The sequence below is a fragment of the Cervus elaphus genome, chromosome 14 (genome assembly GCF_910594005.1).
Source record: "Cervus elaphus chromosome 14, mCerEla1.1, whole genome shotgun sequence".
Taxonomy (NCBI): domain Eukaryota; kingdom Metazoa; phylum Chordata; class Mammalia; order Artiodactyla; family Cervidae; genus Cervus; species Cervus elaphus.
This window is the reverse complement of record NC_057828.1, coordinates 76,804,363-76,829,411: the sequence shown is the minus strand read 5'-3', so window position 1 is coordinate 76,829,411 and position 25,049 is coordinate 76,804,363. Positions and strand designations below refer to the sequence as shown.

At 38.0% G+C, this 25,049-nt stretch overlaps 1 protein-coding gene across 2 annotated transcripts; it reads right to left on the bottom strand.

The window, feature by feature from the left end:
- Positions 1-3,602: 3,602 nt before the first annotated feature.
- Positions 3,603-25,024, bottom strand: F13B (coagulation factor XIII B chain). 2 transcript variants are annotated; one of them, XM_043923521.1, is made up of 12 exons: positions 24,904-25,024; positions 23,086-23,286; positions 20,723-20,908; positions 18,241-18,417; positions 17,700-17,876; positions 14,567-14,746; positions 14,294-14,479; positions 13,228-13,410; positions 11,950-12,150; positions 10,913-11,095; positions 6,129-6,342; positions 3,603-3,818 (listed from the first exon to the last, which is right to left on the bottom strand). In XM_043923521.1, exons 1-12 carry the CDS (start codon positions 24,965-24,967, stop codon positions 3,785-3,787), a joined length of 1,986 nt encoding a protein of 661 aa, XP_043779456.1. In that variant the 5' UTR covers positions 24,968-25,024; the 3' UTR covers positions 3,603-3,784. The 2 variants fall into 2 exon arrangements, with proteins under 2 accessions (XP_043779456.1, XP_043779457.1); XM_043923522.1 differs by lacking the exon at positions 17,700-17,876.
- Positions 25,025-25,049: the final 25 nt, after the last annotated feature.

Here is a 25,049-nt window from a genome sequence, read left to right as displayed (position 1 = left end):
AGACTGGTTCCAAATTGGGAAAGGAGAATGTCAAGGCTGTATATTGTCACCCTACTTATTTGACTTCTATGCAGAGTACTGCATGTGAAATGCCAGGCTGGATGAAGAACAAGCTGTAATCAAGATTGCTGGGAGAAATATCAATAACCTCAGATATGCAGAAGACATCACCCTTATGGCAGAAAGTGAAGAAGAACTAAAGAACCTCTTGATGAGAGTGAAAAAGGAGAGTGAAAAAAGCTGGCTTGAAACTCAACGTTCAGAAAACTAGTATCTTGGCATCTGGTCCCATCACTTCATGGCAAATAGGGGAAACAATGGAAACAGGGATAGACTTTATTTTGGGGGGCCTCCAAAATCACTGCAGGTGGTGACTGCAGCCATGAAATTAAAAGACGTTCGCTCCTTGGAAGAAAAGCTATGACCAACCTAGACAGCATATTAAAAAGCAGAGACATTACTTTGCCGACAAAGACCCATCTAGTCAAAAGCTATGGTTTTTCCAGTAGTCATTTATGGGTTGTGAGAATTGGACTATAAAGAAAGCTGAGCACCGAAGAATGATGCTTTTGAACTGTGGTGTTGGAGAAGACTCTTGAGAACCCTTGGACTGAAAGGAAATCCAACCAGTCCATCCTAAAGGAAATTAGTCCTGAATATTCTTTGGAAGGACTGATGCTGAAGCTGAAAATCCAACACTTTGGCCACCTGATGCAAAGAAATGACTCATTTGAAAAGACCCTGATGCTGGGGAAGATTGACAGCGGGAGAAGGGAGGATGAGATGGTTGGATGGCATCGCCGACTCAGTGGACACGAGTCTGAGTAAACTCTAGGAGCTGATGTTGGACAGGGAGGCCTGGCGTGCTGCAGTCCATGAGGTCACAGAGCCAGACCTGATTTAGCGACTGAACAACAACAATAATCACTCTCAGACCGGGTTCCTGGGGAAGCAGGCTATGAGGTGGAAATTAGGAGCAAGAGGATTTGGGGGAGGACTCTTAGAATCCATACCTGTGGGAGGGAAAAGGACGAAGCAGACACGAGAAGATGAGCTGCGGTGAAGTTGCCACTAGTGGCATCACCCAGCTCTGTGGGGAGCTGTGCAAACGAGTGACCCTTTAGCTTTGTCCTGAGCTGGAGTGAGGGGAAACTTTAGAGCTCCTGCTGACTGGTCATTGGTGCAGGCACCCCGGGGAGAAGCTGTGGCTTTGGGAGGGAAGGCGCTTCAGCTGAGGCAACCCCCTTGGGGAGCTGACAACCGAGAGCTCTCAGGGGCTGAGAGGTCCATCTTGTTTCTGAAAGCAGTCTGGGTGGTTCATCACAGCACTGACAGCCAGAATCAATCGCTTACTTAGTATTTCTACCTGACTACTCCACAAACACCTCAGAGGTAACATCTCTGAGACCCACATCTTCATGCTAACCCCTCACATAGCCTCTCCTGCCATCTTCACATCACACTTAGATGGACATTCGATTTGCTTAGTCAAGACATGGACCACAGAGCCCTCCTTCAACGCTTCTGTCCAGCCCACAGGACTGCGTGCCCAGGACTTGGGTTGGTGTATGCCATTCCTGCTACTTGGAATATCGTCCCAGTTTTGTAAGCCTCAGACTTAACTTTTTCCAGGAATTTTTCTACAGCTTAGTTATACCAAAAAAGTGAATTACTTCTCCCTCAACACCACTCCTTTAAAAGCTCCATTGCTCTCCTTTACACACTTTTCTTTCTTTACCATTAGAAGTTTACAAAATGGCAGCTGATAAGCTACCTTGCTCACAAAATTTTTGGCCCCCCACCAGGGGGGACAGGGAAGCCTGGCACGCTGTAGCCCATGGGGTCACAAACGTTTGGACACGACTTAGCGACTAATGAACAACAACAAATATAAAGATCAATAGATTTCACAATTACCAAATCAGAGGACATAGCTATACTGGATACAATATCCCCACATGACTATTATCCACCTTGATTGAACCTTCTGTTTCCTGGAATAAAGCAAGGTCAATATTGTTCATAAATACAACAATTGCTGAATTAATAGAAAAAGGTTAATACCTTTTTTAACTTATGAAACTTTATGTACCATTGCTAAATTACTTTTAAAATGCAGAAACCCACATTTAAAAATAAACTGCTGGGAAGTAAATCAGGGAGATAGGAAGCTACCCAGGTTGAACAAAACTTACTGTGAGCAGTTCCCTACAAATACCCCTAGAACTCCGCCACCCATTCACTTGTTATATCTGAATTAATGACAAATAATACAAGTTTAACTCTTGTACTAAATTAAATAATTCTTTTTTTGTGAGTTCCTTGAAATAATGAGCTGAATTTTATTCATCTCTGAATCCTGCATTAGCTGCAACACAGCACATGATATCAATATCATTCTTAATGGATTAATTGATGAATTAATTGGAAAGGATTGATACTTTCCTATTGATATTGTTGAGAAGGTCCCCTGGAGAAGGAAATAATAACCCACTCCAGTATTCTTGCCTGGAAAATCCCATGGACAGAGGAGCCTGGCAGGCAACAGTCCATGGGGTCACAAAGAGTCAGACACAACTTAGTGACTTAACAACCACAACAACAAACCATGTGTGTTTTAGAACTCTCCTTCCTCGAGTCCATATTCATTATTTCCATCAATCTCCAAGAGTAGCTCTTCAGAGTGGATCTCATAAAATTGAAATTTGGCTGAAATATATATGGTTTAATATCAAATGAACCCATGTTTAATCCACAGAGTTAAGTCCAACCGTGGCTTCATTCCCAGAGAAACTCTCCTAACCCAGAAGCAGGAATTGTACGTTGGGACCGAAGAATGTCATCATACCGGAAAAATTACTTCTTGAGTTAGATGAACTGTACAGCTTCTAGAGAGGAAAATGTGTGGTTCTGGTAACAACAACCAGTCCTAACAAGGGACTGGAACCAGAGGTGCTTGTGAATAAGCTGCAATAGTGATTGGACAAATAACTTTCCTTCACACTGAAAAGTGACCTTGTGGTGTTTCAGGACTCCAATAGATCCTAGTATTACAGACACACTATCTTTTGGTGCTTGTAGGTCTCATTGATCTCAGATTTTCAAATCTGCAAGGTTCCAATAATGACCTGATCTAGAAAATAATTAAAATTATGTAATATAAAAATAACAAGTGTTGTTCTTTTCATAACTGTGTTCTGTGGGCAACATTTGAACAGGTGGATGGGTCACTAACTCACAATTTGATTACTAACCTTGTAGCTAATAATACAGTTAATTTTAAAAGTTCTTTATCCTTCGAAAGTCTGAAGGGCAGTCTCATCTGCATTTAATAAAGTAAATCCTCTAACATAATGTATAGTTTCACAACTCTAGTCAGGTTGGTTCTTTTGTACTGACATAAATATTGAACTAAAAGTAACAGAAAACTCTAATATAACAAAGATTACAAAGACAAACGTGAATTCCTGCACATATATTGAGGACAGTATAGCCCAGTGAATGGGCTTTAGGAATCAGAAATATTTTGATGTGTAGATCGATTTTTTAATAGATGGAAGACATTTAGCAAAGATGAAGTCACATGGAAAGTCAACCAAACGAGAAATAAAACAATATATCTGGCTTTTATTTATAGAAAATATCCTGTGTAAACAGTTTAGAGTCAAATCTTCATGAAAGTAAAAACTTAGAGGTTTTTATTCAACAGTTTTCTTCTAACAATTATGTTTTATAAAAGACTTCATAGTGTGTCAAAATGCTGTTCCTCTTATGCCGTTCATTTTTATGTCCTTAAGGGTTCTTGATGAGACAACATCCTTGATAAGAATGAAAAAGAGAAAAGGGGGAGGGAGTTGAAATAAGCATCATTTCTGGTCAAGTATTTATTACAATCTTAACCATTCACTATTTCATATAATTGGTCCTTGTTTTAATGAGGTACTGATAAAAGCAAGTAACCATCCTTGATAAATTATACCACCAATTTCTTTTTAAAAACTCAATGTCTGGAATTGAGCTTCAAGAGTTGCTTGTATATTTTTGAGATTAATCCTTTGTCTGTTTCTTCATTTGCTATTATTTTCTCCCAATCTGAGGGCTGTCTTTTCACCTTACTTATAGTTTCCTTTGTTGTGCAAAAGCTTTTAAGTTTCATTAGGTCCCATTTGTTTAGTTTCAAAAAATGGGCCAAAGAACTAAACAGACATTTCTCCAAAGAAGACATACAGATGGCTAACAAACACATGAAAAGATGCTCAACATCACTCATTATCAGAGAAATGCAAATCAAAACCTCAATGAGGTACCATTACACGCCAGTCAGGATGGCTGCTATCCAAAAGTCTACAAGCAATAAATGCTGGAGAGGGTGTGGAGAAAAGGGAACCCTCTTACACTGTTGGTGGGAATGCAAACTAGTACAGCCACTATGGAGAACAGTGTGGAGATTTCTTAAAAAACTGGAAATAGAACTGCCATATGACCCAGCAATACCACTTCTGGGCATACACACTGAGGAAACCAGATTTGAAAGAGACACGTGCACCCCAATGTTCATCGCAGCACTGTTTATAATAGCCAGGACATGGAAGCAACCTAGATGCCCATCAGCAGATGAATGGATAAGGAAGCTGTGGTACATATACACCATGGAATATTACTCAGCCGTTAAAAAGAATTGATTTGAACCAGTTCTAATGAGATGGATGAAACTGGAGCCCATTATACACAGTGAAGTAAGCCAGAAAGATAAAGAACATTACAGCATACTAACACATATATATGGAATTTAGAAAGATGGTAACGACAACCCTATATGCAAAACAGAAAAAGAGACACAGAAGTACAGAACAGACTTTTGAACTCTGTGGGAGAAGGTGAGGGTGGGATGTTGCGAAAGAACAGCATGTATATTATCTATGGTGAAACAGATCACCAGCCCAGGTGGGATGCATGAGACAAGTGCTCGGGCCTGGTGCACTGGGAAGACCCAGAGGAATCGGGTGGAGAGGGAGGTGGGAGGGGGGATGGGGATGCGGAATATGTGTAAATCTATTGCTGATTCATGTCAATGTATGATAAAACCCACTGAAAAAATAAATAAATAAATAAATTTAAAATAAAATAAAATAAAATAAAATGAGTTGTAAAATACCAAAAAAAAAAAAAACCTCAATGTCATTAACTACACTAATACCATTTTCTGCTATTTTTCTAAGTTGCATATTCTTTTTTGTCTTAGAAATGGGAAATGCAATATATAATAAAAAAAATTTAACTAGCACATACATATTTCAACTCTGATTTTCATCGCAATAAAAAATAAAAAAGTTTTACACCTGTGTGTCTTGTGAATGCTTCTTATGTAGTTCATATAGCTCATTATAATCACCAGAAGAGTACCACACGTACTTTGTCATTAAGTAATTTAAAAATATTCTTAGTTGAACATAGACTATAATTCCCATTTTACAATGTATCTCAAAATTCTGACCTGATAAAATTAATTCTATTATTTTATTGCATTATTTTAACATTTTTCTGAAAAACAATGGGATTGTTTTCCATTGATCAAGTAGTAGAAAATATATTTTAAAATTGCTATGTAACAGCATGTCAGAAAAAACTTCCAAATTCTTATATAGAAATGTGTTCCTGAAAATAAATGCCATAATCTCATCATTGTGATTAACATGCTCCTCTCTCAGTAGAAAGTTTGTCCAGCTATGCTTCCCATTATTGTTGCTTATACATGCACTTCTATGGGAAATGGTAGAAAATGTGGCAGAGAGAATATGTTCTCTTATCTCAGAACATATAGGTTAATTTTTTCACATTTAGATGTGACTCATATAAATTGGTTTATTTATCCAATGGCCAAAGAGACACAAATACCAAATAGCAAACAGGACTTTGATCTTAGACCACCCAGAAAGCTTGTTGAATTAGCTAAAGCTTCTTGGAGTTCTCTTGCTTTAAAAAAAAATAAACATTTCCCCCCTCTATAATGACCATAAAGTAGGAGTGTTGCAGGACCTAATATGTCTGAAATTTATAGCATAATGAATCTCATGAATAACAATCTGAACAGAAAGAAAGAATAGTTGGAGGCACAAATCTCCTCTTACCTTTCTCTTTGAACACATCTTGGGTAATTAAATTGTCCTCTGTCACACTGCACTCGGAATTCAGATACAGGACCCGGAAACCCAGCTACGTAAGTATCTCTCTTACAAAGAAACTCAACATACTCGCCATGGAAAATATATGGTCTGTTGTCAAAATTCCATTTCAGGAGTAAATTATTATTTTCCATTGTATCAAAAGATAAAGTGCAAGGCTCTGGGGAAAAAAAAAAAAAAAACTATCTTGATGCCTTTCAGTATTAGCCACTATATTGCTTTCTCATAATGACCTTAAAATTCCCAGGCATTAGAGCAGTGAGTAAGTTAGAACTAACATTCAAGTCAGAAAATATATACAAAGGTCACAGAAAGCAGTCTGTTATTTATCTCTGTTGCCTTGAATTTGGAAAAAGGTTACATCCTACCAGTTTACTGAGTTTTATGCCATTAAGTTTTTCAAAGACAGAAAAATAAGATGTTTTTAGAAAATATTGATTAGTAGTAATAGTCATTGAAATAGTTTTTTCCCCCCTCTTTCTTCTTCAGAAAGTACAAATAAAACATTCATGGGACAAACCATCAATTGCTAGACAGATAGTATTTTATGGAAAGGTAGAAACAAGCTGGACTCTTGACATTGACTCAATCCAAGAAAGTGGAAGAGAGGAAATAATAAAGACAAAAATATTTCTCCATCTATTTGTGTCCTCTTTGATTTCTTTCATCAGTGTTTTGTAGTTTTCTATTTATAGGTCTTTTGTTTCTTTAGGTAGATTTATTCCTAAGTATTTTATTCTTTTTATTGCAATGGTGAATGGTATTGTTTCCTTAATTTCTCTTTCTGTTTTCTCATTGTTAGTGTATAGGAATGCAAGGGATTTATGTGTGTTAATTTTATATCCTGCAACTTTACTATATTCATTGATTAGCTTTAGTAATTTTCTGGTAGAGTCTTTAGGGTTTTCTACATAGAGGATCATGTCATCTGCAAACAGTGAGAGTTTTACTTCTTCTTTTCCTATCTGGATTCCTTTTATTTCTTTTTCTGCTCTGATGAAATATACCGTGTTCATGGATTGGAAGAATCAACATGGTGAAAATGAGTATACTATCCAACGCAATCTATAGTTTCAATACAATCCCTATCAAGCTACCAATGGTATTTTTCACAGAAATAGAACAAATAATTTCACAATTTGTATGGAAATACAAAAAACCTTGAATAGCCAAAGCAATCTTGAGAAAAAAGAATGGAACTGGAGGAATCAACCTGCCTGACTTCAGGCTCTACTACAAAGCCACAGTCATCAAGACAGTATGGTACTGGCACAAAGACAGAAATATAGATCAATGGAACAAATAGAGAGCCCAGAGATAAATCCACATACCTATGGACACCTTATCTTAGGCAAAGGAGGCAAGAATATACAATGGAGAAAAGATAACCTCTTTAACAAGTGGTGCTGGGAAAACTGGTCAACCACTTGTAAAAGAATGAAACTAGAACAATTTCTAACACCATACACAAAAATAAACTCAAAATGGATTAAAGATTTAAATATAAGACCAGAAACTATAAAACACCTTGAGGAGAACATAAGGAAAACACTCTCCAACATAACATCACAGCAAGATCCTCTATGATCCACCTCCCAGAATATTGGAAATAAAAGCAAAAATAAACAAATGGGACCTAATGAAACTGAAAAGCTTTTGCACAACAAAGGAAACTATAAGCAAGGTGAAAAGACAGCCTTCAGAATGGGAGAAAATAATAGCAAATGAAGCAACAGACAAATAATTAATCTCAAAAATATACAAGCAACTCCTGAAGCTCAATTCCAGAAAAATAAACGACCTAATCAAAAAATGGGCCAAAGAACTAAACAGACATTTCTCCAAAGAAGACATACAGATGGCTAACAAACACATGAAAAGATGTTCAACATCACTCATTATTAGATAAATGCAAATCAAAACCTCAATGAGGTACCATTACACGCCAGTCAGAATGGCTGCTATCCAAAAGCCTACAAGCAACAAATGCTGGAGAGGGTGTGGAGAAAAGGGAACCCTCTTACACTGTTGGTGGGAATGCAAACTAGTACAGCCACTATGGAGATCAGTGTGGAGATTCCTTAAAAAACTGGAAATAGAACTGCCATATGACCCAGCAATCCCACTCCTGGGCACACACACTGAGGAAACCAGAACTGAAAGAGACATGTGTACCCCAATGTTTATCGCAGCACTGTTTATAATATCCAGGACATGGAAGCAACCTAGATGCCCATCAGCAGACGAATGGATAAGAAAGCTGTGGTACATATACACAATGGAATATTACTCAGCCATTAAAAAGAATACATTTGAATCAGTTCTAATGAGATGGATGAAACTGGAGCCCATTATACAGAGTGAAGTAAGTCAGAAAGATAAACACCAATACAGTATACTAATGCATATATATGGAATTTAGAAAGATGGTAATGATAACCCTATATGCAAGACAGAAAAAGAAACACAGATGTATAGAACAGACTTTTAGACTCTATGGGAGAAGGCAAGGGTGGGATGATCTGAGATCAATCAATAGCATTGAAACATGTATAATATCAATTGTGAAACAGATCACCAGTCCAGGTTTGATGCATAAGACAAGTGCTCAGGGCTGGTGCACTAGGATGACCCATAGGGATGTGATGGGGAGGGAGATGGGAGGGGGATTCAGGATGGGGAACACATGTAAATTCATGACTGGTTCATATCAATGTATGGCAAAAACCACTACAATATTGTAAAGTAATTAGCCTCCAATTAATATAAATAAATGAAAAAAAGACAAAAATACAAATTAATTAAACAGCAACATATGAAGAAAGTATCAAAAAAATGAAGATATTGGCTCTTGAAAGGACTAATAAAGTTTATAGACCTGTAGCAAGATATGTTCTGGAGAAGGCAATGGCACCCCACTCTTGCCTGGAGAATCCCATGGACGGAGGAGCCTGGTGGGCTGCAGTCCATGGGGTCGCAGAGTCGGACACAACTGAAGCGACTTAGCAGCAGCAGCAGCAAGATATGTCAAGAAAGAGATACATCTTCACAGCACTAAAGACACATCACTAAAGCACTAAAAAGAGTGTAAAAGGATGTTATGAACATTATGCCAACACATTTGGTAATTTAGGTATAGTGGACAAATACAAACCACTTCCTACTGAAACTGAGATAAGAGATAATAACCTGGTATTTTTTAAACAAACTGAAGCTGTCATTGAAATCTTTCCTCAAAAAAAAAAACCCCAAAATCCTCAAGGCTCAGGTGATATCTCTGATAAATTCTTAAAATTATTAAGAAAGAAATAGTATCACTCCTAGACAAAGTCCAGAGAATTGATAAGGGAATACTTTTCAACTCATATGAGGTTAGCAGAACCTAACCCCAAAGGAAAATAACAAACCAATCTCTCACATGAAAAAGATACATTAATCATAAGTAGAATATTAGCAAATAAAATTCAGCAGTATATAAAAAGCATAATTCATCACAATTATGTGAGATTTATTACAGAAATGCAAACATGCTTTAACCTTCAAAAAGAAGCAATGTAATTCCAGGGGGGAGAAAGAGCAAAGATAATAATTATATGATTGTTTCTACAGATACAGCTAAAATTAAAGTCACTGAGGTTTTTTTTTTAAACTTTTAACAAAATAGAAATAGGTGGCTTCTGTATCTTTAATTTGATTTTTATAAGTATTTGTAACACCATATTTCAAGAAGAATACTGGAAGATTTACTTATAAGATTGGAACACAAGGATACTCACCACTTCTTCTATTCAGCATTGTACAAAAGTCCAAGACAGTGAAATAAGAAAATAAATGAAAGTCAGATATAAACACAAAGAAATTTTTCTTTTTATTTAAAAATATGCTATTTTATGACTCCTGAGAATCTTGGGAAATATTGTTACTTCTATAGGATGCCTTGCTAACGAGGCATGAACGTGTTTCATCTTCTAGATTGAGGAGGCCATTCCTATATTTGCTCCTGCTGTCCTCATGTTTCCTAGCAGCGCCAATAACACACTGACTGCAGTTAGCCTGGTTACACACACCGCATGGCTTATACACCCTGTAGGTCCTGCTAAGCCTGTAGCTGATGTATGGTTTGTACTTAAAAAGTACGCATTAGGAGGGCTGGATTCCCGTTATTGGTGATCTAGAGGATCACCTGGGGCTTCTCAGGTGGCACTAGTGGTAGAGAATCTGCCTGCCAATGCAGGAGACGCAAGAGACACAGGTTCGATTCCTGGGTTGGGAAGATCCCCTGGAGTAGAAAATGGCAACCTGTTCTGGTATTCTTGCCTGAGAACAATCTCATGGACAGAGGGGCCTGCAGGGCTACAGTCCATGGGTTGCAAAGAGTTGGACACGACTGAGCGAATAAGCACACGCAATAACCAAATCTAGAGCAAAGAGTAGAAACCAGTAAATAAACAGGCACACTAATTAAATAAAACAAATGCAAACTTAAGTGTTATATTAGTGTTCAGTTAAGTCACTCAGTTGTGTCTGACTCTTTGTGACCCCATGAACCGCAGCACGCCAGGCCTCCCTGTCCATCACCAACTGCCAAAGTCTACCAACCCATGTCCATTGAGTCGGTGATGCCATCCAACCATCTCATCCTATATTAGTGTTATATCACCTCAAAGAGAAGAGAAAGTGGAAAATATGGCTCAATTTGAACAAATAGAGACACATGTAGCACTACATACCCAAACACAATGGTGGTGTAGTCCACATGCCCTCTAAACAATAGGACTCCTTAGCTCCTTGAAGGAAATGGTGCTCAAAACATATGTATTCCACTGAAGAACCATTTTCATAGGCGTTGAGTATTGAACTCTTAATAACTCCATTTTTAATAGCTGGGGGAGATGCACACATTCTTTTAGATTCTGCAAAAACAATTGTTAAAGTCCACAATGAATTGCTACAGTAGGTGGCCAGTGCTTTTATAACTGTTACAGAAATAAAACAAGATATTTCATGTCCAAGCATTTTTAAGACAACTCTCAAGTAGTTTTTAAATATCAAAAACATTTTGTGCCATCACTTCACACATAAAATTTATGATTGCAATTAGAATCTCATAGCATTAAATACACATTTAAAACTAGCAAAGTATTAACCATCATGATTTTACTTTTCCCCTTTCTGTCTTCCAAAAGTGAAAGCGAGTAAGATCTGTCTCAAAGACATGTTTCTGAATGCATTCTCTTCCTTTTTTCCTTACTAAAAGTGACAGTCTCCTGTCTAAGGAGTCCACAAATTCTCTCCCTCTACTTCAAGTTCCCTTCTGAGACAACGCTCTCTAGCTCACCCTGAGGTGAGTTTTACAAGCTTACTGATTGCTCACAAGAAAGTGATCCATTCTCTGAAAGTCTGGTGACATTTGCAAAATCTCATGATTTCTCCTTTTATAAAATTGACTTATGAAGTTAAAAGACGTCTTCGTTGTCATCCTATTTAAGGGTATGTACTAACTGGAAATTGATCAGCTCATTCCCAGTTTTATAGATTGGATGGTGAGGGTAGTAGATAGCTTAGGGTCTTATCCTTTGAACCATATCGATCACCTGTGATATTGGTCACCTAAGAAATTATCAGGAAGCACTGTTTGCTTTTCTTCTTGGCTGCAGCATGCAGAACTTTCCTGGACTAGGGATCGGAAAATGAGGCCCCTGCAGTGAAATTAACAAAGCCTTCACCGCTGGACCATCAGGGAAGTCAGGAAGCACTGTTGTTTTACCTTTTCTAATACATGAAGGATATTTCACTTCTCCTCTATTACACTGCACAGATAATTCAGAGGGTGGGGTTGATGGAGACAGCTCATATCCCTGCTTACATACAAAATCGATTAAATCTCCATGTAAGATCTTTCCCTCATAACTCCACTTCATCTGCACGTTATTTCTGCGCATGTCACCCATGTTAACAGTACACGGCTCTGTAAAACAAAGACTGTTTTAAATTCTTTTCTCATCTTACAAGAATGAGAGTGATATATTTTTACGATAAAATTATGATAAGCATCAAAAGCAGTATTTTATACTTACCGGTTTGCATTATTAAAGCTCTTCACATACACAATAAAGTATCCATTACATTACTATCAAGTGAATTTATATATTTCATATAACTCTGTTATACCATAAATTAAAACCAATTAATTTGAAATATTAAAAATATTGTTCAGGGCCAGCAACCACTTAGATTTGTCATGATTTCCTTTCTATAAAATAAAAACCTTCAAACAGAAAATGTACTTATTGTGTTATATTTGTGGGACACCTGTCACTTGATATTTATCAGCAAATAAAACAAAGCTCCTTGACTTCATGAAGATTGTCTTCTAACTGGGAGAAATGCAATACAATAAACAATAAATGTACTAAATATATGGATCTTATTTGTCCATCTTTAAACGACATATATAAGTGAGGTAGAAGAATGAAGAGTGGAGGGGAGGGGCTGTCACAGAGCTGAGGGAAGGGAGGTTATGCTTCTAGGTAAGGTGGTGGAGATAGGCTTGGGTGTGCATGCATGGTAAGTTGCTTTGGTCATGTATGACTCTTCACGATCCCATGGACTGTAGCCTGCCAGGCTCCTCTGTCCATGGGGTTCTCCAGACAAGGATACTGGAGTGGGTTGCCATTTCCTCCTCCAAGGGATCTTCTCAACCCAGGGATTGGACCCACATCTCTTATGTCTCCTACATTGGCAGGTGGGTTCTTTACCTCTAGCACCACCTGGTAAGCCCTGTGGTGACTATAGTTAGCAATATTATTTGGTACCCTTAAAAGACACCAAAAGAGTGGACCTTAAATGCTCTCATCATGACAACAGCCCCCTAAATTACTCGAGGTGAAGGATATGTAAACCAACTTTATCGTGCAATAATTTCACAGTGTGTGTATAGAATCATCACACTGTACACCTCAAATCCATACAATGTTATATGTCAACTGCATCTCAATAAAGCAGGGGGGAAATTTGTTTTAATTCAATGTGTTCTCTATCTTACCTAAGCAAACAGGTGGTGATGACCATCTTCCTTGTTCACAATGAGATATTTTTGCTCCTCTCAATAAGTAATATTCATTGCATCTATATTCCACAGAGGATCCTGTTGGGTAGCTTGCCAATAATTCACCAATAATAGCCCCATTTATTACATCAGGTGGAGGATTACAATTCTCAGTATTTTCTAAGAAAAGAGGTTACTTTTAGATTAACATGAACTTATAATAACATAACGACATAATACAGTTGCCCACACAATCGTCCTTCAATACTTGTACTATGTCATTTAGGACAATTGATTTCTGAATTCATCAGAAATTAGAGAAACATCATTCAGCTATGTATTATTACGATTTACTAAGCAAAACAAAACAGCAAATGTTTTGCTGAAGAACAAGTATGGGTCTTTTTCTGGCTTACAAAGGAATCATGCTATAGATATTCTTAAGATGTGTGGAAAGGTAAAGAGTGTTCTTTGACCTAAAGATTACGGTCTGTTCTAAAACTGTCATTTGTCATTATCCTGTTTTATTTTTTCCTTCTCCTCCTCTTCATCTCAGATCTCAATCAACCCATGGATGAAAAGTTTCATTTTTCTGTCTGTAAGAGTTTTGCTTTTACTCCGCTAATTTCTCCAGCATCCTTAGTAGCTTTTCTCTTATGCAATAGTTATCCTTGGTAAACATGTGGAGGTCTCTCCAGGATCTGGACAAGAAATGAGGAAGACAGGAAGGGTAGCATCCCGGAGTTGTAACCTGGTCGTGTCCTTGAGTTAAATGAAAGGCCAGGTACATGGCTCAGAGGGTGGGGGAGTCAGAATGCACAGATGCAAAAATATCAGAATCAGGACATTCAAAAATTGTTTTCCTATTCTTTATATTGGATTAAAAATACGAATCTACAGAGAGCTTCATATGCTCCAGAAAAATGGCAGAATAGGTGGTCTATCTGTGCATGTCAAACTCTTCTAAGCAATGGACTATTGCTATAAGCGTGTGGATTAAACAAAGAGAATGAAAATTCTACACGCTAGGCTTAGCTCTGGATATGACACGCAGCACACATACCAACACACTCAGGGGGAAGGGTCCATTTCCCACGGTTGCACGTTATTTCCCCTGGTCCACGGAGGTGATACCCCCTCTCACACACGTATGTCACCTTATCCCCGCTGTGATAAACCTCGGAGGATGGGTTTGCTGAACCATTCCCCACCGAGGGTGGGGCCTCACAGGTCGCCCTCTGCTTGTCCTCTGAAAAGGGACGAATGAGAGAGAAGAGTCCATTTAGCTCCACACGCAGGTTTCACGTCAGGGAAAGCTTATTTGAGGTGCTGCTACCAGTGCATTTGGGAGGCTCCGTCCATTTCCCGTTTTCACAGCGTATCTCTTCTGCTCCCTGCATGGCGAAGTTAAGTTCACATTCTATACGAACTGTTTCTCCATGACGGTAGGAGGCTGAGTACGTTTGAAGTTTGGAGTTCAGAGGCAGAGGGGGAGGAGGACACCGGTTTCTTCTTCCTTATGGAAAAACATCAGGATGTTTAGTCGTATAGTCACCAGAAATAACAGTTAAGATCTCACAAGCACATTGGCTGTGCCAAAGGCCCTAAGAAGTCTGGCAGGCAGACTGGGGTCACCCCTGGGGTCCCCACATCCTGAGAGTCACTTCCTTGAGTCACGCCCTCCCCAGGAGCAGGAACTGGGACTTGCTTCTAACTGATGAACACAGCGGAGATGATGAGATGATGTGACTGTGTTTAACACAGCCACAAGGATGCAGGTGTGATCACGCACACATGTTCATGCAACACCGTGTGGCAAGGCCCTTCTTGCCGAGAGACTCTGTCCCCCTACTGATCTGGAGGAGAAACTGCCTTGTCTGTGAGCTTCCAAAGAGGGAGGAGGACCACGAGGCAAGGGGCACAGGGCTGCCTCCAGGGGGCAGCCAGCAGGCACTAAGACCCTCGGCTCAGTAGCCGCCAAGCTCCGAAACCTGCCACAGATCACAGAAAGCTTGAATGCAAGGTTCTTCCCCTGTCCAACCTCAGATGACACTGCGGCTTGCCTATTGCTCCACCAGACATGGACACACAGCTACAGCTGACCCACACTTGTGTGTGGTTTTAAGCTGTTGCTCAGTCACTCAATCATGTCTGAGGGACATGACTCCATGGAAAGTAGCCCACCAGGCTCCTCTGTCCATGGGATTTCCCAGGCAAGAATACTGGAGTGGGTTGCCGTTTCCGTCTCCAGGGTTTAAGCTGTTAAGTTCATGCAATAGAACACAAAAAAAGAGAATTTTACATTCATTATCTCCTTTAATCTTAAAATAACTTTGTTAAGTGGGGACTATTTCATCTCCCATGTTATAGACAGAGGATCTAAAACTTAAGAAGTAAGTAAATTATTAATAAGTGGTGGATCTTGGCATTCCTGAACCTGTGTCTATATGAATTAAAATCTCCTCCTCTTAACTATTCTAAAATACTGACTATATTCATTTCCCACGACTGCTGGGACGAATCACCACAATGGAGTGGCTTCACATACCACACGTTTATTCTGTTACAGTTCTGGAAACCCAAGTTCAGAATCGGCTTCACTGGGCTGAGATCTGGGGGTTGGGAGAAGCTTTAGGGAAGAAGTGGCTTGTCTGCCTCTGCAGCTCCCGGGGGCTGCCAGCTCACCTCGGCTCGTGACTCCTTCCTTTTCCACTCCAACCTTTGCTTCCCCTGTCACCTTTCATACTTGATCCTCTGTAGTGAAATCTCACTCTTCCTCTTTTAATGGTTGCGATTACATTTAAAGTCCACATGGATAATCCCAGATTATTATCCCCATCTCAAGATCCGTAACTCCATGACATCTGCAAAGTCCCCATTGTTCCATAAGGGAACAGTCACTGGTTCCAGGGAGTCATATATGAGTATCTTATCCTCTCAGGGATGGGAGGGCAGGGAGGCATTATTCAGATTACGATACTGCCCATCTTACATCTAAGGACTATTTACTAGAAAAAAATAGCATGGATGTTGGCATCTGACTAATTTTCGGTGCAGGGAGAGGAGGGTGGAATAGGTGATAAGCAGGTAGGTTTGCCCTTTATTATTTTTTTTAATGTTTATTTATTTTGGCTGCATTGGGTCTTAGCTGCAGCATGCAGCATCTTTTCATTGCTGCGGCTCTTAGTCTTCCCTGTGGCACTTGGGCTCCTAACTGCTCTGTGGGCATAGTTGCCCCAGAGCATGTGGGATCTTAGTTCTGAGATCAGGGATTGAACCCACATCCCCTGCATTGGAAGGCAGATTCTTAACCATTGGACCACCTGGGAAGTCCCTGCCATTTAGTTCTGAAATAATATGCTACAGGAAATTTGCCAACAATCTTTCTCTCTACTGTTAGACCAAGGCTTTTAGGCACCACTGCAAAATTTTAGAATGAATGTTTTTAATTAAAAAAAATTAAAAATTGTTGAGTGCATTTAGAGAACGCTGGCCGTTTGGAGCAATCCCTCTACACAGCCCCTGGTCACTCGGTTTTCATTCCTCCCAGCAACTGCTTCCAATCGTCACCACTCTCTTTCCAAGCTTTCCCTTCCTGCCTTTCTCCTGCCTGTTAGTCATGACTGCATTTTCTACATTACAGAGAAAACAGAGGCTATCAAGACCTTTATGTCTCCCCATCCCTCCCAATCCTCCAACTCCTTCCTATCTTTTAAGGCCCAGATCAGACATTATCCATCACCTCTGTAAATGTGGTCTCAGTCAGAAGCTTCAGTGCTTGTTTGAACACCTTACACCTGACTTTATGATACCATTTTTCACATGGTATCAATTACTCTTTTGTATGTGTCTTCTGCTAGACCAGAACGTTCTCCATGGAACACTGCAGTGTGATTACATGACTATCGAATTGCTGTCTCCTAACAGGTAATCATCCCACCTGCCTGAACACAGCCAGCGACACAAATGGAACCACCGCTGTCCCACGTGAGGGCAGCTCCTCCTGGAAGCCTTCAGTTTTCCTCTGCACTCTGGGTAACTTCTTGCTGCTTTTTCTGCACTTTGTCCCACTACTTTGAAGCCTGTGTTTTTACATCAGGGAATGTGTGGCCCAGGAATAAGAAAGTACCTTTACACAGCTTCCACCCTGGCACAATTGATGTAGTTAATTCCCAATAAGAAGAACGATTCATTACGATAAAAGATTTATAATTTACTACAGATTTTTAACAATATATTTAAAAGCTATATCCACTCTACAGACTAACATAAAAATTAAGCATATTAATTATATACTCAGATTAAATGTATTAAAGATTGCTGAAAATAGCAGTAATTTAAAAGACTATATTTATTTTAAAAAATAGGAATTGGAAGAATGCTTACTTATCATCAGAGACATTTTTTTATAGAAATTAAAGCCGATTCAGACATAATATTTTATTTGTGAATGAAATTTTAAAAGTTACCTTCACAGACAGGAGATTCTGGGTACCAACCAAAGTTATAGCACTGAATTAAGTCAGAGCCACTTAGATAATAATTTTTATGACAGAAAAACTGAACTACATCTCCTTCTTCATAGGTTTGCTTTACAGGATGAAAATAACCATTTTCTATTACTCTTAAAGAAGAGCATTTTAATTCTAAAAATGAAAAAACAAATAAAAAACAAAGACATGTTATTTTTCCTGCTAGAACAAAATCCACTTATTACTTACATGCCATATCTGAATTAGAAATCAGCAACTTTGCTATTATCCACAGCAAAGTTTGTCAATTTATACATTTATTAAATATCAATAAACTCATTTTAAGTATCTGAGCTAAGAGGATTCTTTCTTCTTTGAGAGATTGAAAAAAGGAAAGCCATACTGTCAACATCTTTAAAATCAGAAGCAAAAAAGCAAAATTAAGGAAAAAGGAACATAATTAGCCTAACAAGTCGCATCCATTTCTGGGAGGGACTTTTTCAGAGTGAAAGCAGTTGTCTTCCAAGGGAGAACCTACTGGTACATTGTGGGGTGAGGGCCCATCCATACGGGCGACACTCCACCTCCTCCGTCCTCTTCCCAGAAGCCGTGCGGTACCCAGAGGCACACTCGTATCCAACTTTGTCCTTCACTTTGAATGTTTTCTGTGCTGTGAAATAATTTCCATGATGCAATTCAGGGGCCAAACATGCTTCTAAAACAAAACATTAAAGTCATTTGTTTTATGGACTTCATCCCTGAATCTAGAATATTAAAAGGAAATCTCAAAAAGTATTTTCAACTTTTACTTTCTTTGAATATTAACAAACATATGACAGAATCAACTCTCAGCAAAACTGAAAAATAATCAAAGTTTGCCTTTGTCCACTGAGTCCCTTTTTTATGCACTCTGCGTCCTAACCCTACCTGTCTTCTGTCCTTCAAATTCTACTCTGGTGTATTTGGCCAAAGGTCACAACTCAACAGAAGGCTTGTGCATTAACAATTTTTTGATAATGTCCCATCTGTGCGTTTGTATAATTTAAATATAAATATATATATTAAGTATATATCAAATATATATTATATATTTATATATTATATATAATACATCATTATTATATATTATATATTTATGTATATTTATATATAATTATATAATACATATTATATAATGTATTATATATTTATATATTATGTATTATATTTATATTAGATTATATTTTATATAATATACATTATATTATTATATATTTTATAATTACATATTAAATATAAATTTTACACATAATATATATCATAGTTCTGTGATAATAATAATGATATATTATATATCATTATATTATATATTATTTAAATATAATATATTATAACAATATATAATTTATAATTATGTAAATTATGTTATTGTATTGTATATATTATATACTTAAATATATATACATTTATATTTATATATAGATATATATAATTTTGTGATAATTATATATATAACACATATAATAACATATATTATAAATCATATATAACATATAATATGTTATATAGTATATAACATATAATATTATATAACATTATATAATATAAAATATGCATCATAACTCTGTGATATATATTATAATTATATAAAATATATAATATATATTATATATAATTGAGAGCTTGAAATTTATATAAATATATATTATATATTATATAAATTATCACACATATTATTGTAATATATTAATATATATTAAATATATATATACTCATACACATCAGTTCAATCACTCAGTCATTTCTGACTCTTTGCAACCCCATGGACTGTAGCTCACCAACTCCCAGAGCTTACTCACACTCATGTCCAGTGAGTCGGTGATGCCATCCAACCATCTCATCCTCTGTCATCCCCTTCTCTTCCTGCCTTCAATCTTTCCCAGCATCAGGGTCGTTTCAAATGAGTCAGTTCTTCACATTAAGTGGCCAAAGTACCAGCATTTCAGCTTCAGCATTAGTCCTTCCAATGAATATTCAGGACTGATATCCTTCAGAATGGACTGGTTGAATCTCCTTGCTGTCCAAGGGACTCGCAAGAGTCTTCTCTAACATCACAGTTCAAAAGCATCAATTCTTTGGCACTCAGTCTTCTTCACAGTCCAACTCTCACATCCATACACGACCACTGGAAAAACCATAGCCTTGACTAGATGGACCTTTGTCGGCAAAGTAATGTCTCTGCTTTTTAATATGCTGCTTAGGTTGGTCATAACTTTTCTTCCAAAGAGCAAGTGTCTTTTAATTTCATGGCTTGCAGTCACCATCTGCAGTGATTTTGGAGCCAAAAAAAAATAAAGTCTCTCACCATTTCCATTGTTTCCCCATCTATTTGCCATGAAGTGATGCGACTAGATGCCATGATCTTAGTTTTCTAAATGTTGAGCTTTAAGCCAACATTGTCACTCTCACTTTCATCAAGAAGCTCTTTAGTTCTTCTTCGCTTTCTGCCATAAGTGGTATCATCTGCATATCTGAGGTTATTGATATTTCTCCCAGCAACCTTGATTCCAGCTTGTCCTTCATCCAGTCCAGCCTTTCTCATGACACACACATACACACACACACACACACACACACACATATATTCAAATGATTGGCTTATCTGATATTGGCTGGCAGAATAAAGTAATGTGCGTTATTTCAAATTCTTGTCAAATGAAGGAAATCATTTATATATGTTGCAAAAAACAGGTTCATTAAGGTTCTTTTCTTTTATCTTATGTCAGTTCTTTTTTTTTTTTTTACTAGCAGAAAGTAGGAATTCCTGGAGTAAGTGTGTTGTGGAAGATGGGATCCCTTGGGTGAAGGAAACACGTAACATTTGAAGGAAACAACATAATAACTTCCTGCATTGGTAGATATACTAAAAACTAAACTATATTTAAATAAAAATACCTGCCAATATAAGAAAGCACTAAACTTACTAAACTCCCAAGCTCTTTCTTGTCTTCTGGTTTAGGAGATGATTCTTAAACACGTACCATGTTCCTTCCTACAGGTTGGCTGGGAAGACCACCCGTCAGCAAGGCATTGAACCACTTCCTCATCCTGCCCTGCGATGGTTTTGTATCCTGATGCACAATGATAACGCAGGTTCTCTTGTATTTTGTAGGATAATTTTGTATCAAAGATGTAACCATTCTTCAGGTCAGGCTTAGGGCACTTTTCTGTGGGAGAAAAATATTTATTTTCTAAATTGATGAAATTAAGCTTGATTTTTTTTTTAGTAAGTTGTAAAACTAACAATGCAAAAGTTTAATGTTATTCTTGGAGTTTTAAGGAGAAAAAATATTCACTTTCTTGTGAATTTTAAATAAGGAATTTTTAAATAAGGAATTCCTTGATTTATTTTAATTTTGGAAGTATCTCTTTAAAAGCTGATTCAGTTTAACACTGAAATTCTTGGTATGCACTGACTTCAATTTTCACAGTCAGCCCAACCCCTACCTCATCCACTTTAGAAAATATATCCAGAGATCTTCTAACCACCATTAATGGGAAATAGAAGGATTTGCTTTTAGGTTTACTTCCTAAAACTTTGAGTCCACTGCATTTGATAATATTTAACACCATGTAACTAAAGCACATGGACCTACTCTATAAATCCTTATATAATCCTGCAGACAATTTATTGTGAAAATCGTGTTCATTTATTTTTTCAGCCTCTGATTGCCTATGAGCACAGTAAGACTCCTTAGTCAGTCTATGTAGATTGTGACTGAGTCACAGACATGCTACTTCGAGTTCACAGAGCTAATTTTTAGTAAATACTTGGGACAGTGATGTGTTGAATAGGACATTTATCTTAGCGTCGAATGGAGTTCAATCAGTTTTTGAGCATGATTAATGGACCCTCATAATAAACCAATTCAGAAAGGTGAAAGAGATTTGTCCAAGGTTAGTATTAGTTTAAATATGTCATACTTGCTGTGTGGAACCGCTCTATAGGGATTATCTCGCTGAAGTTGTGTGATTTCCATTTTATAGATGAGAAAGTCCAGCCCAGAATGTTGAAGCCACTTCCCAGTGGTAGAGCCAGATCCCCCAGAGCAGTCTGGCCGCAGAGGGTATGTCTTAACCCTGACCCCGCAGTGCTGACCCTCTTCATCCTCATCCAGCTCCTACTTCACTGCTCTCACAGCATCTCATCTCAGATGTTTAATTTACTTTTTTGCTCTAGTTATGAATGAGGTTCATTTATTGCAGTTAATCTATGATCCATGTTAACACTAAAAGTGTAACGCTTAAATTTGGTGGTCTGTCCACAAGTCATGGAATGGATAATTATCCCACATGGATATGTTTACTGGACATATCAACCACTGTAAATAAACATCATACTTCTTCTAAATGAAACTGACACAACCAAAGCCCCTTACTCTGCAGAACAGAGCTTGGGAACTGTGTCATCAGAGAGAGGTCACCTGACCCCCTGGAAACCAGCTGACAGTCTCTAGTGTTTCTAGTGTAGCCTGACGTGAAATATTGGGTTCTGCCAATCAGATTTCCTTTCCACAAATTTGAACTCAAAATTCAGAAAAACAGATTGTTCAATGGATATTATTCAAGGTGAAGTCATACAACAGAGGGAGGAGTCTTTCAAAGGATAAAATACTAGAGTAATAACCTTATACTTCTAAGCGTCAGATAGTTTTCTGGCTCCCGAAGAATTCTCTGTGTAAGTCCCTCATTCCTCAAAATAACTAGATGGTGTGTCTGTTCCTTGCCATGGATGACAACAATTTCAATAATTGCCCTTATTCTCTTCTCAGAGTATTATTAAGAACAGATAAGGAGGCTTCCCTGGGGGCCCAGCTGTAAAGAATTCACCTGCCAGGGCAAGAAACATGGCTTTGATCCCTGATTCGGGAAGATCCCACACGCCGAGGAGCAGCTGAGCCCATGAGCCACCGCTTGAGCTTGTGGCCTAGAGCCCCGGAGCCTCAACAGCGGAGCCCACGTGCCACGACTAGAGAAGCCCGTGAGCCCAGAGCCCGGCTCTGAAACACGAGAGGCCACCTCCACGAGAACCCCACGCGCCGCAACTAGAGAGTAGCCCCTGCTGGCTGCTAGAGAAAGCCCAGGCAGCAACGAAGACCCAGCACAGCCAAGAATAAAAACATGGATAAAACTGCTTTTAGAAAGATAAGGAAGATGGCATTTTAATGAAAAACACGACTTATAGAATTTCAGAATATGCTTTCATTTTGTAAAAAAGACCGAGGGCCGATAGTTTTGTCCCTACCTACCGAAAGGTTCAGACACCTGCCCTCTGGGGCCCCTAGCTTTACCGGCTAGTCTGTTTGAGAGTTATCACATGAGACTGGCCCCACCGCCGACTTACTGAAGCACTGTGGCTGGGGAGACCAGCCTGCCTCCGTACACGTGGTCCGCGCCTCGCGTTTGCCGGTTGCAGTCGTATAACCAACCAAGCAGGAAAATGACAGATTTTGGTTTATCCTCATCGGAAAGTAATAACTTTCAAAAGTGTAGTAATATTGGGCAATCCTTCCATTCTCCACACTAGGAAAACCACAGGGCTTCTCTGAAATGAGTAAACAACAAGCTGCGCACTGAAAAATACATTTAAAACCATGCAATTTGTGATCAAGTGACAATACATTTTAAAATTGAAAGTGGTTGCAGACACTTTAGCCAGTACTTACTTCCTATTACTTAACGTTTTAAGGTACTTTTGTGACAATACTTTTCAATCAGAATTAATCTGCTAGCAACCCCAACTCCCAATCTTCAGAATTAGTGTGGGTAGGCCACTTCCTCAGAGAAGCTTCCCCTAACTTTGTCAAGCAGCATGCTCTAATAGAAATAGAACACAGCTGACATTTCTTTGTGTGAAAGAAGATTATAACCACACAATAATTAGAAAATTAGCTAGAATATTGCAATGTCTCATGGTATAGCTAATAGACAATTATATCAGCTGTTTTTTCCCTATTTAGACAGAAAAATAAAAGGAAACTATTCATATAAAAGTTATCTTATTGTAGAATTAAATGCATCAAATCAGATGATTCTATTTCATAATTTTAATTGCAAAACCTCTTTTGGCAGAAAATTTGTAGTAAGCTATTCAACTAAAAGCAGTTATAGATAATCTGTAGGCTATTTTAGTCGGCAAATTCCCTCCAGTGTTTTAAAAGAGCATTATGGCTGTGGTTTCCTACTCTGTATATTCCTCTTGCTGACACTCAGTGACCTGCCTGGTCTCCCATCCCTGCAGCCCGAGAACACCGTGAACTACTCCTAAGGGGCCCACCCTTGTGCACTGCCCGCCTCACTCACACTCACTCACGACATGAGTCAGACTGGGCAGGATGATTTCTAACAGGGAGTCCACCCGCACCCTTCTCTGGACAGTCCTGAGTAAGCCCTGCCGTCCTGAGTGTTACTAAACCCCGCTTTCATTCTCAGACATGTCCTTGTTTACATATTCAATTGTATGGTCCTACTAATTATTTGTACTACCTAATGTATTCAATCAAGGGCTTCCCAGGTGGTGCAGTGATAAAAAAAAAAAAAAAAAAATCCACTTGCCAGTGCAGGAGATGCAAGCAATGTGGGTTCAATCCCTGTGTCGGGAAGATCCCATGAAGGAGGAAATGGCTACCCCCTCCAGTATCTTTCGACCAAAGGATAAATTAGGATAAAAATTAAGGCATCAAGAATCAAAAATCTTGCTTATGATTTGTGGTTTGTTCTTTTTCAAATTTCCCACATTAAGCTCTCACTAAGGACAGAGAATTAAAATTATACAAGCTTAGCGGTGTTAGGAATGGATTCTAGTCTAAAACTAGAATTAAGGTTAACTTAACTTCAAATGATGATACTTTTAGTCTAAAATATCCTGTAAGATATTTATATCCTGATCTCTTATGCCCTCAAAACTAGAGATGCTAAAGGTTTTCTTTTTTCTTTTTTTTTGGTCTTGTTTTGGATTTCTAAGTTATGTTACTTTAGGAATAGTTTAGTAGTTTTTCCCAAAACAAAAAGTTTGTCTAAATATTATAACAAATTATAAGAATCTTTTTTATAAAACTGGTACATAAAAATGAAAGACTATATTCAAAATTTCAAAAGAAATAATGTTAGAATTTCCCTTTATAATTTTTAGAGAATAAAGAATATTAAAAATTAGTTTTACCTTCTGCATGGAGTTCTCCTGAGATGATTAATATGATAATCAAAGCCAAGCCTTTTGACCTCATCTTCTGTGGTATGTTTTATAAAAGTTTTAACCATTCAAAAGTACTTAGGGACTCCTCATTAAGTACACAATACTTCTCATGG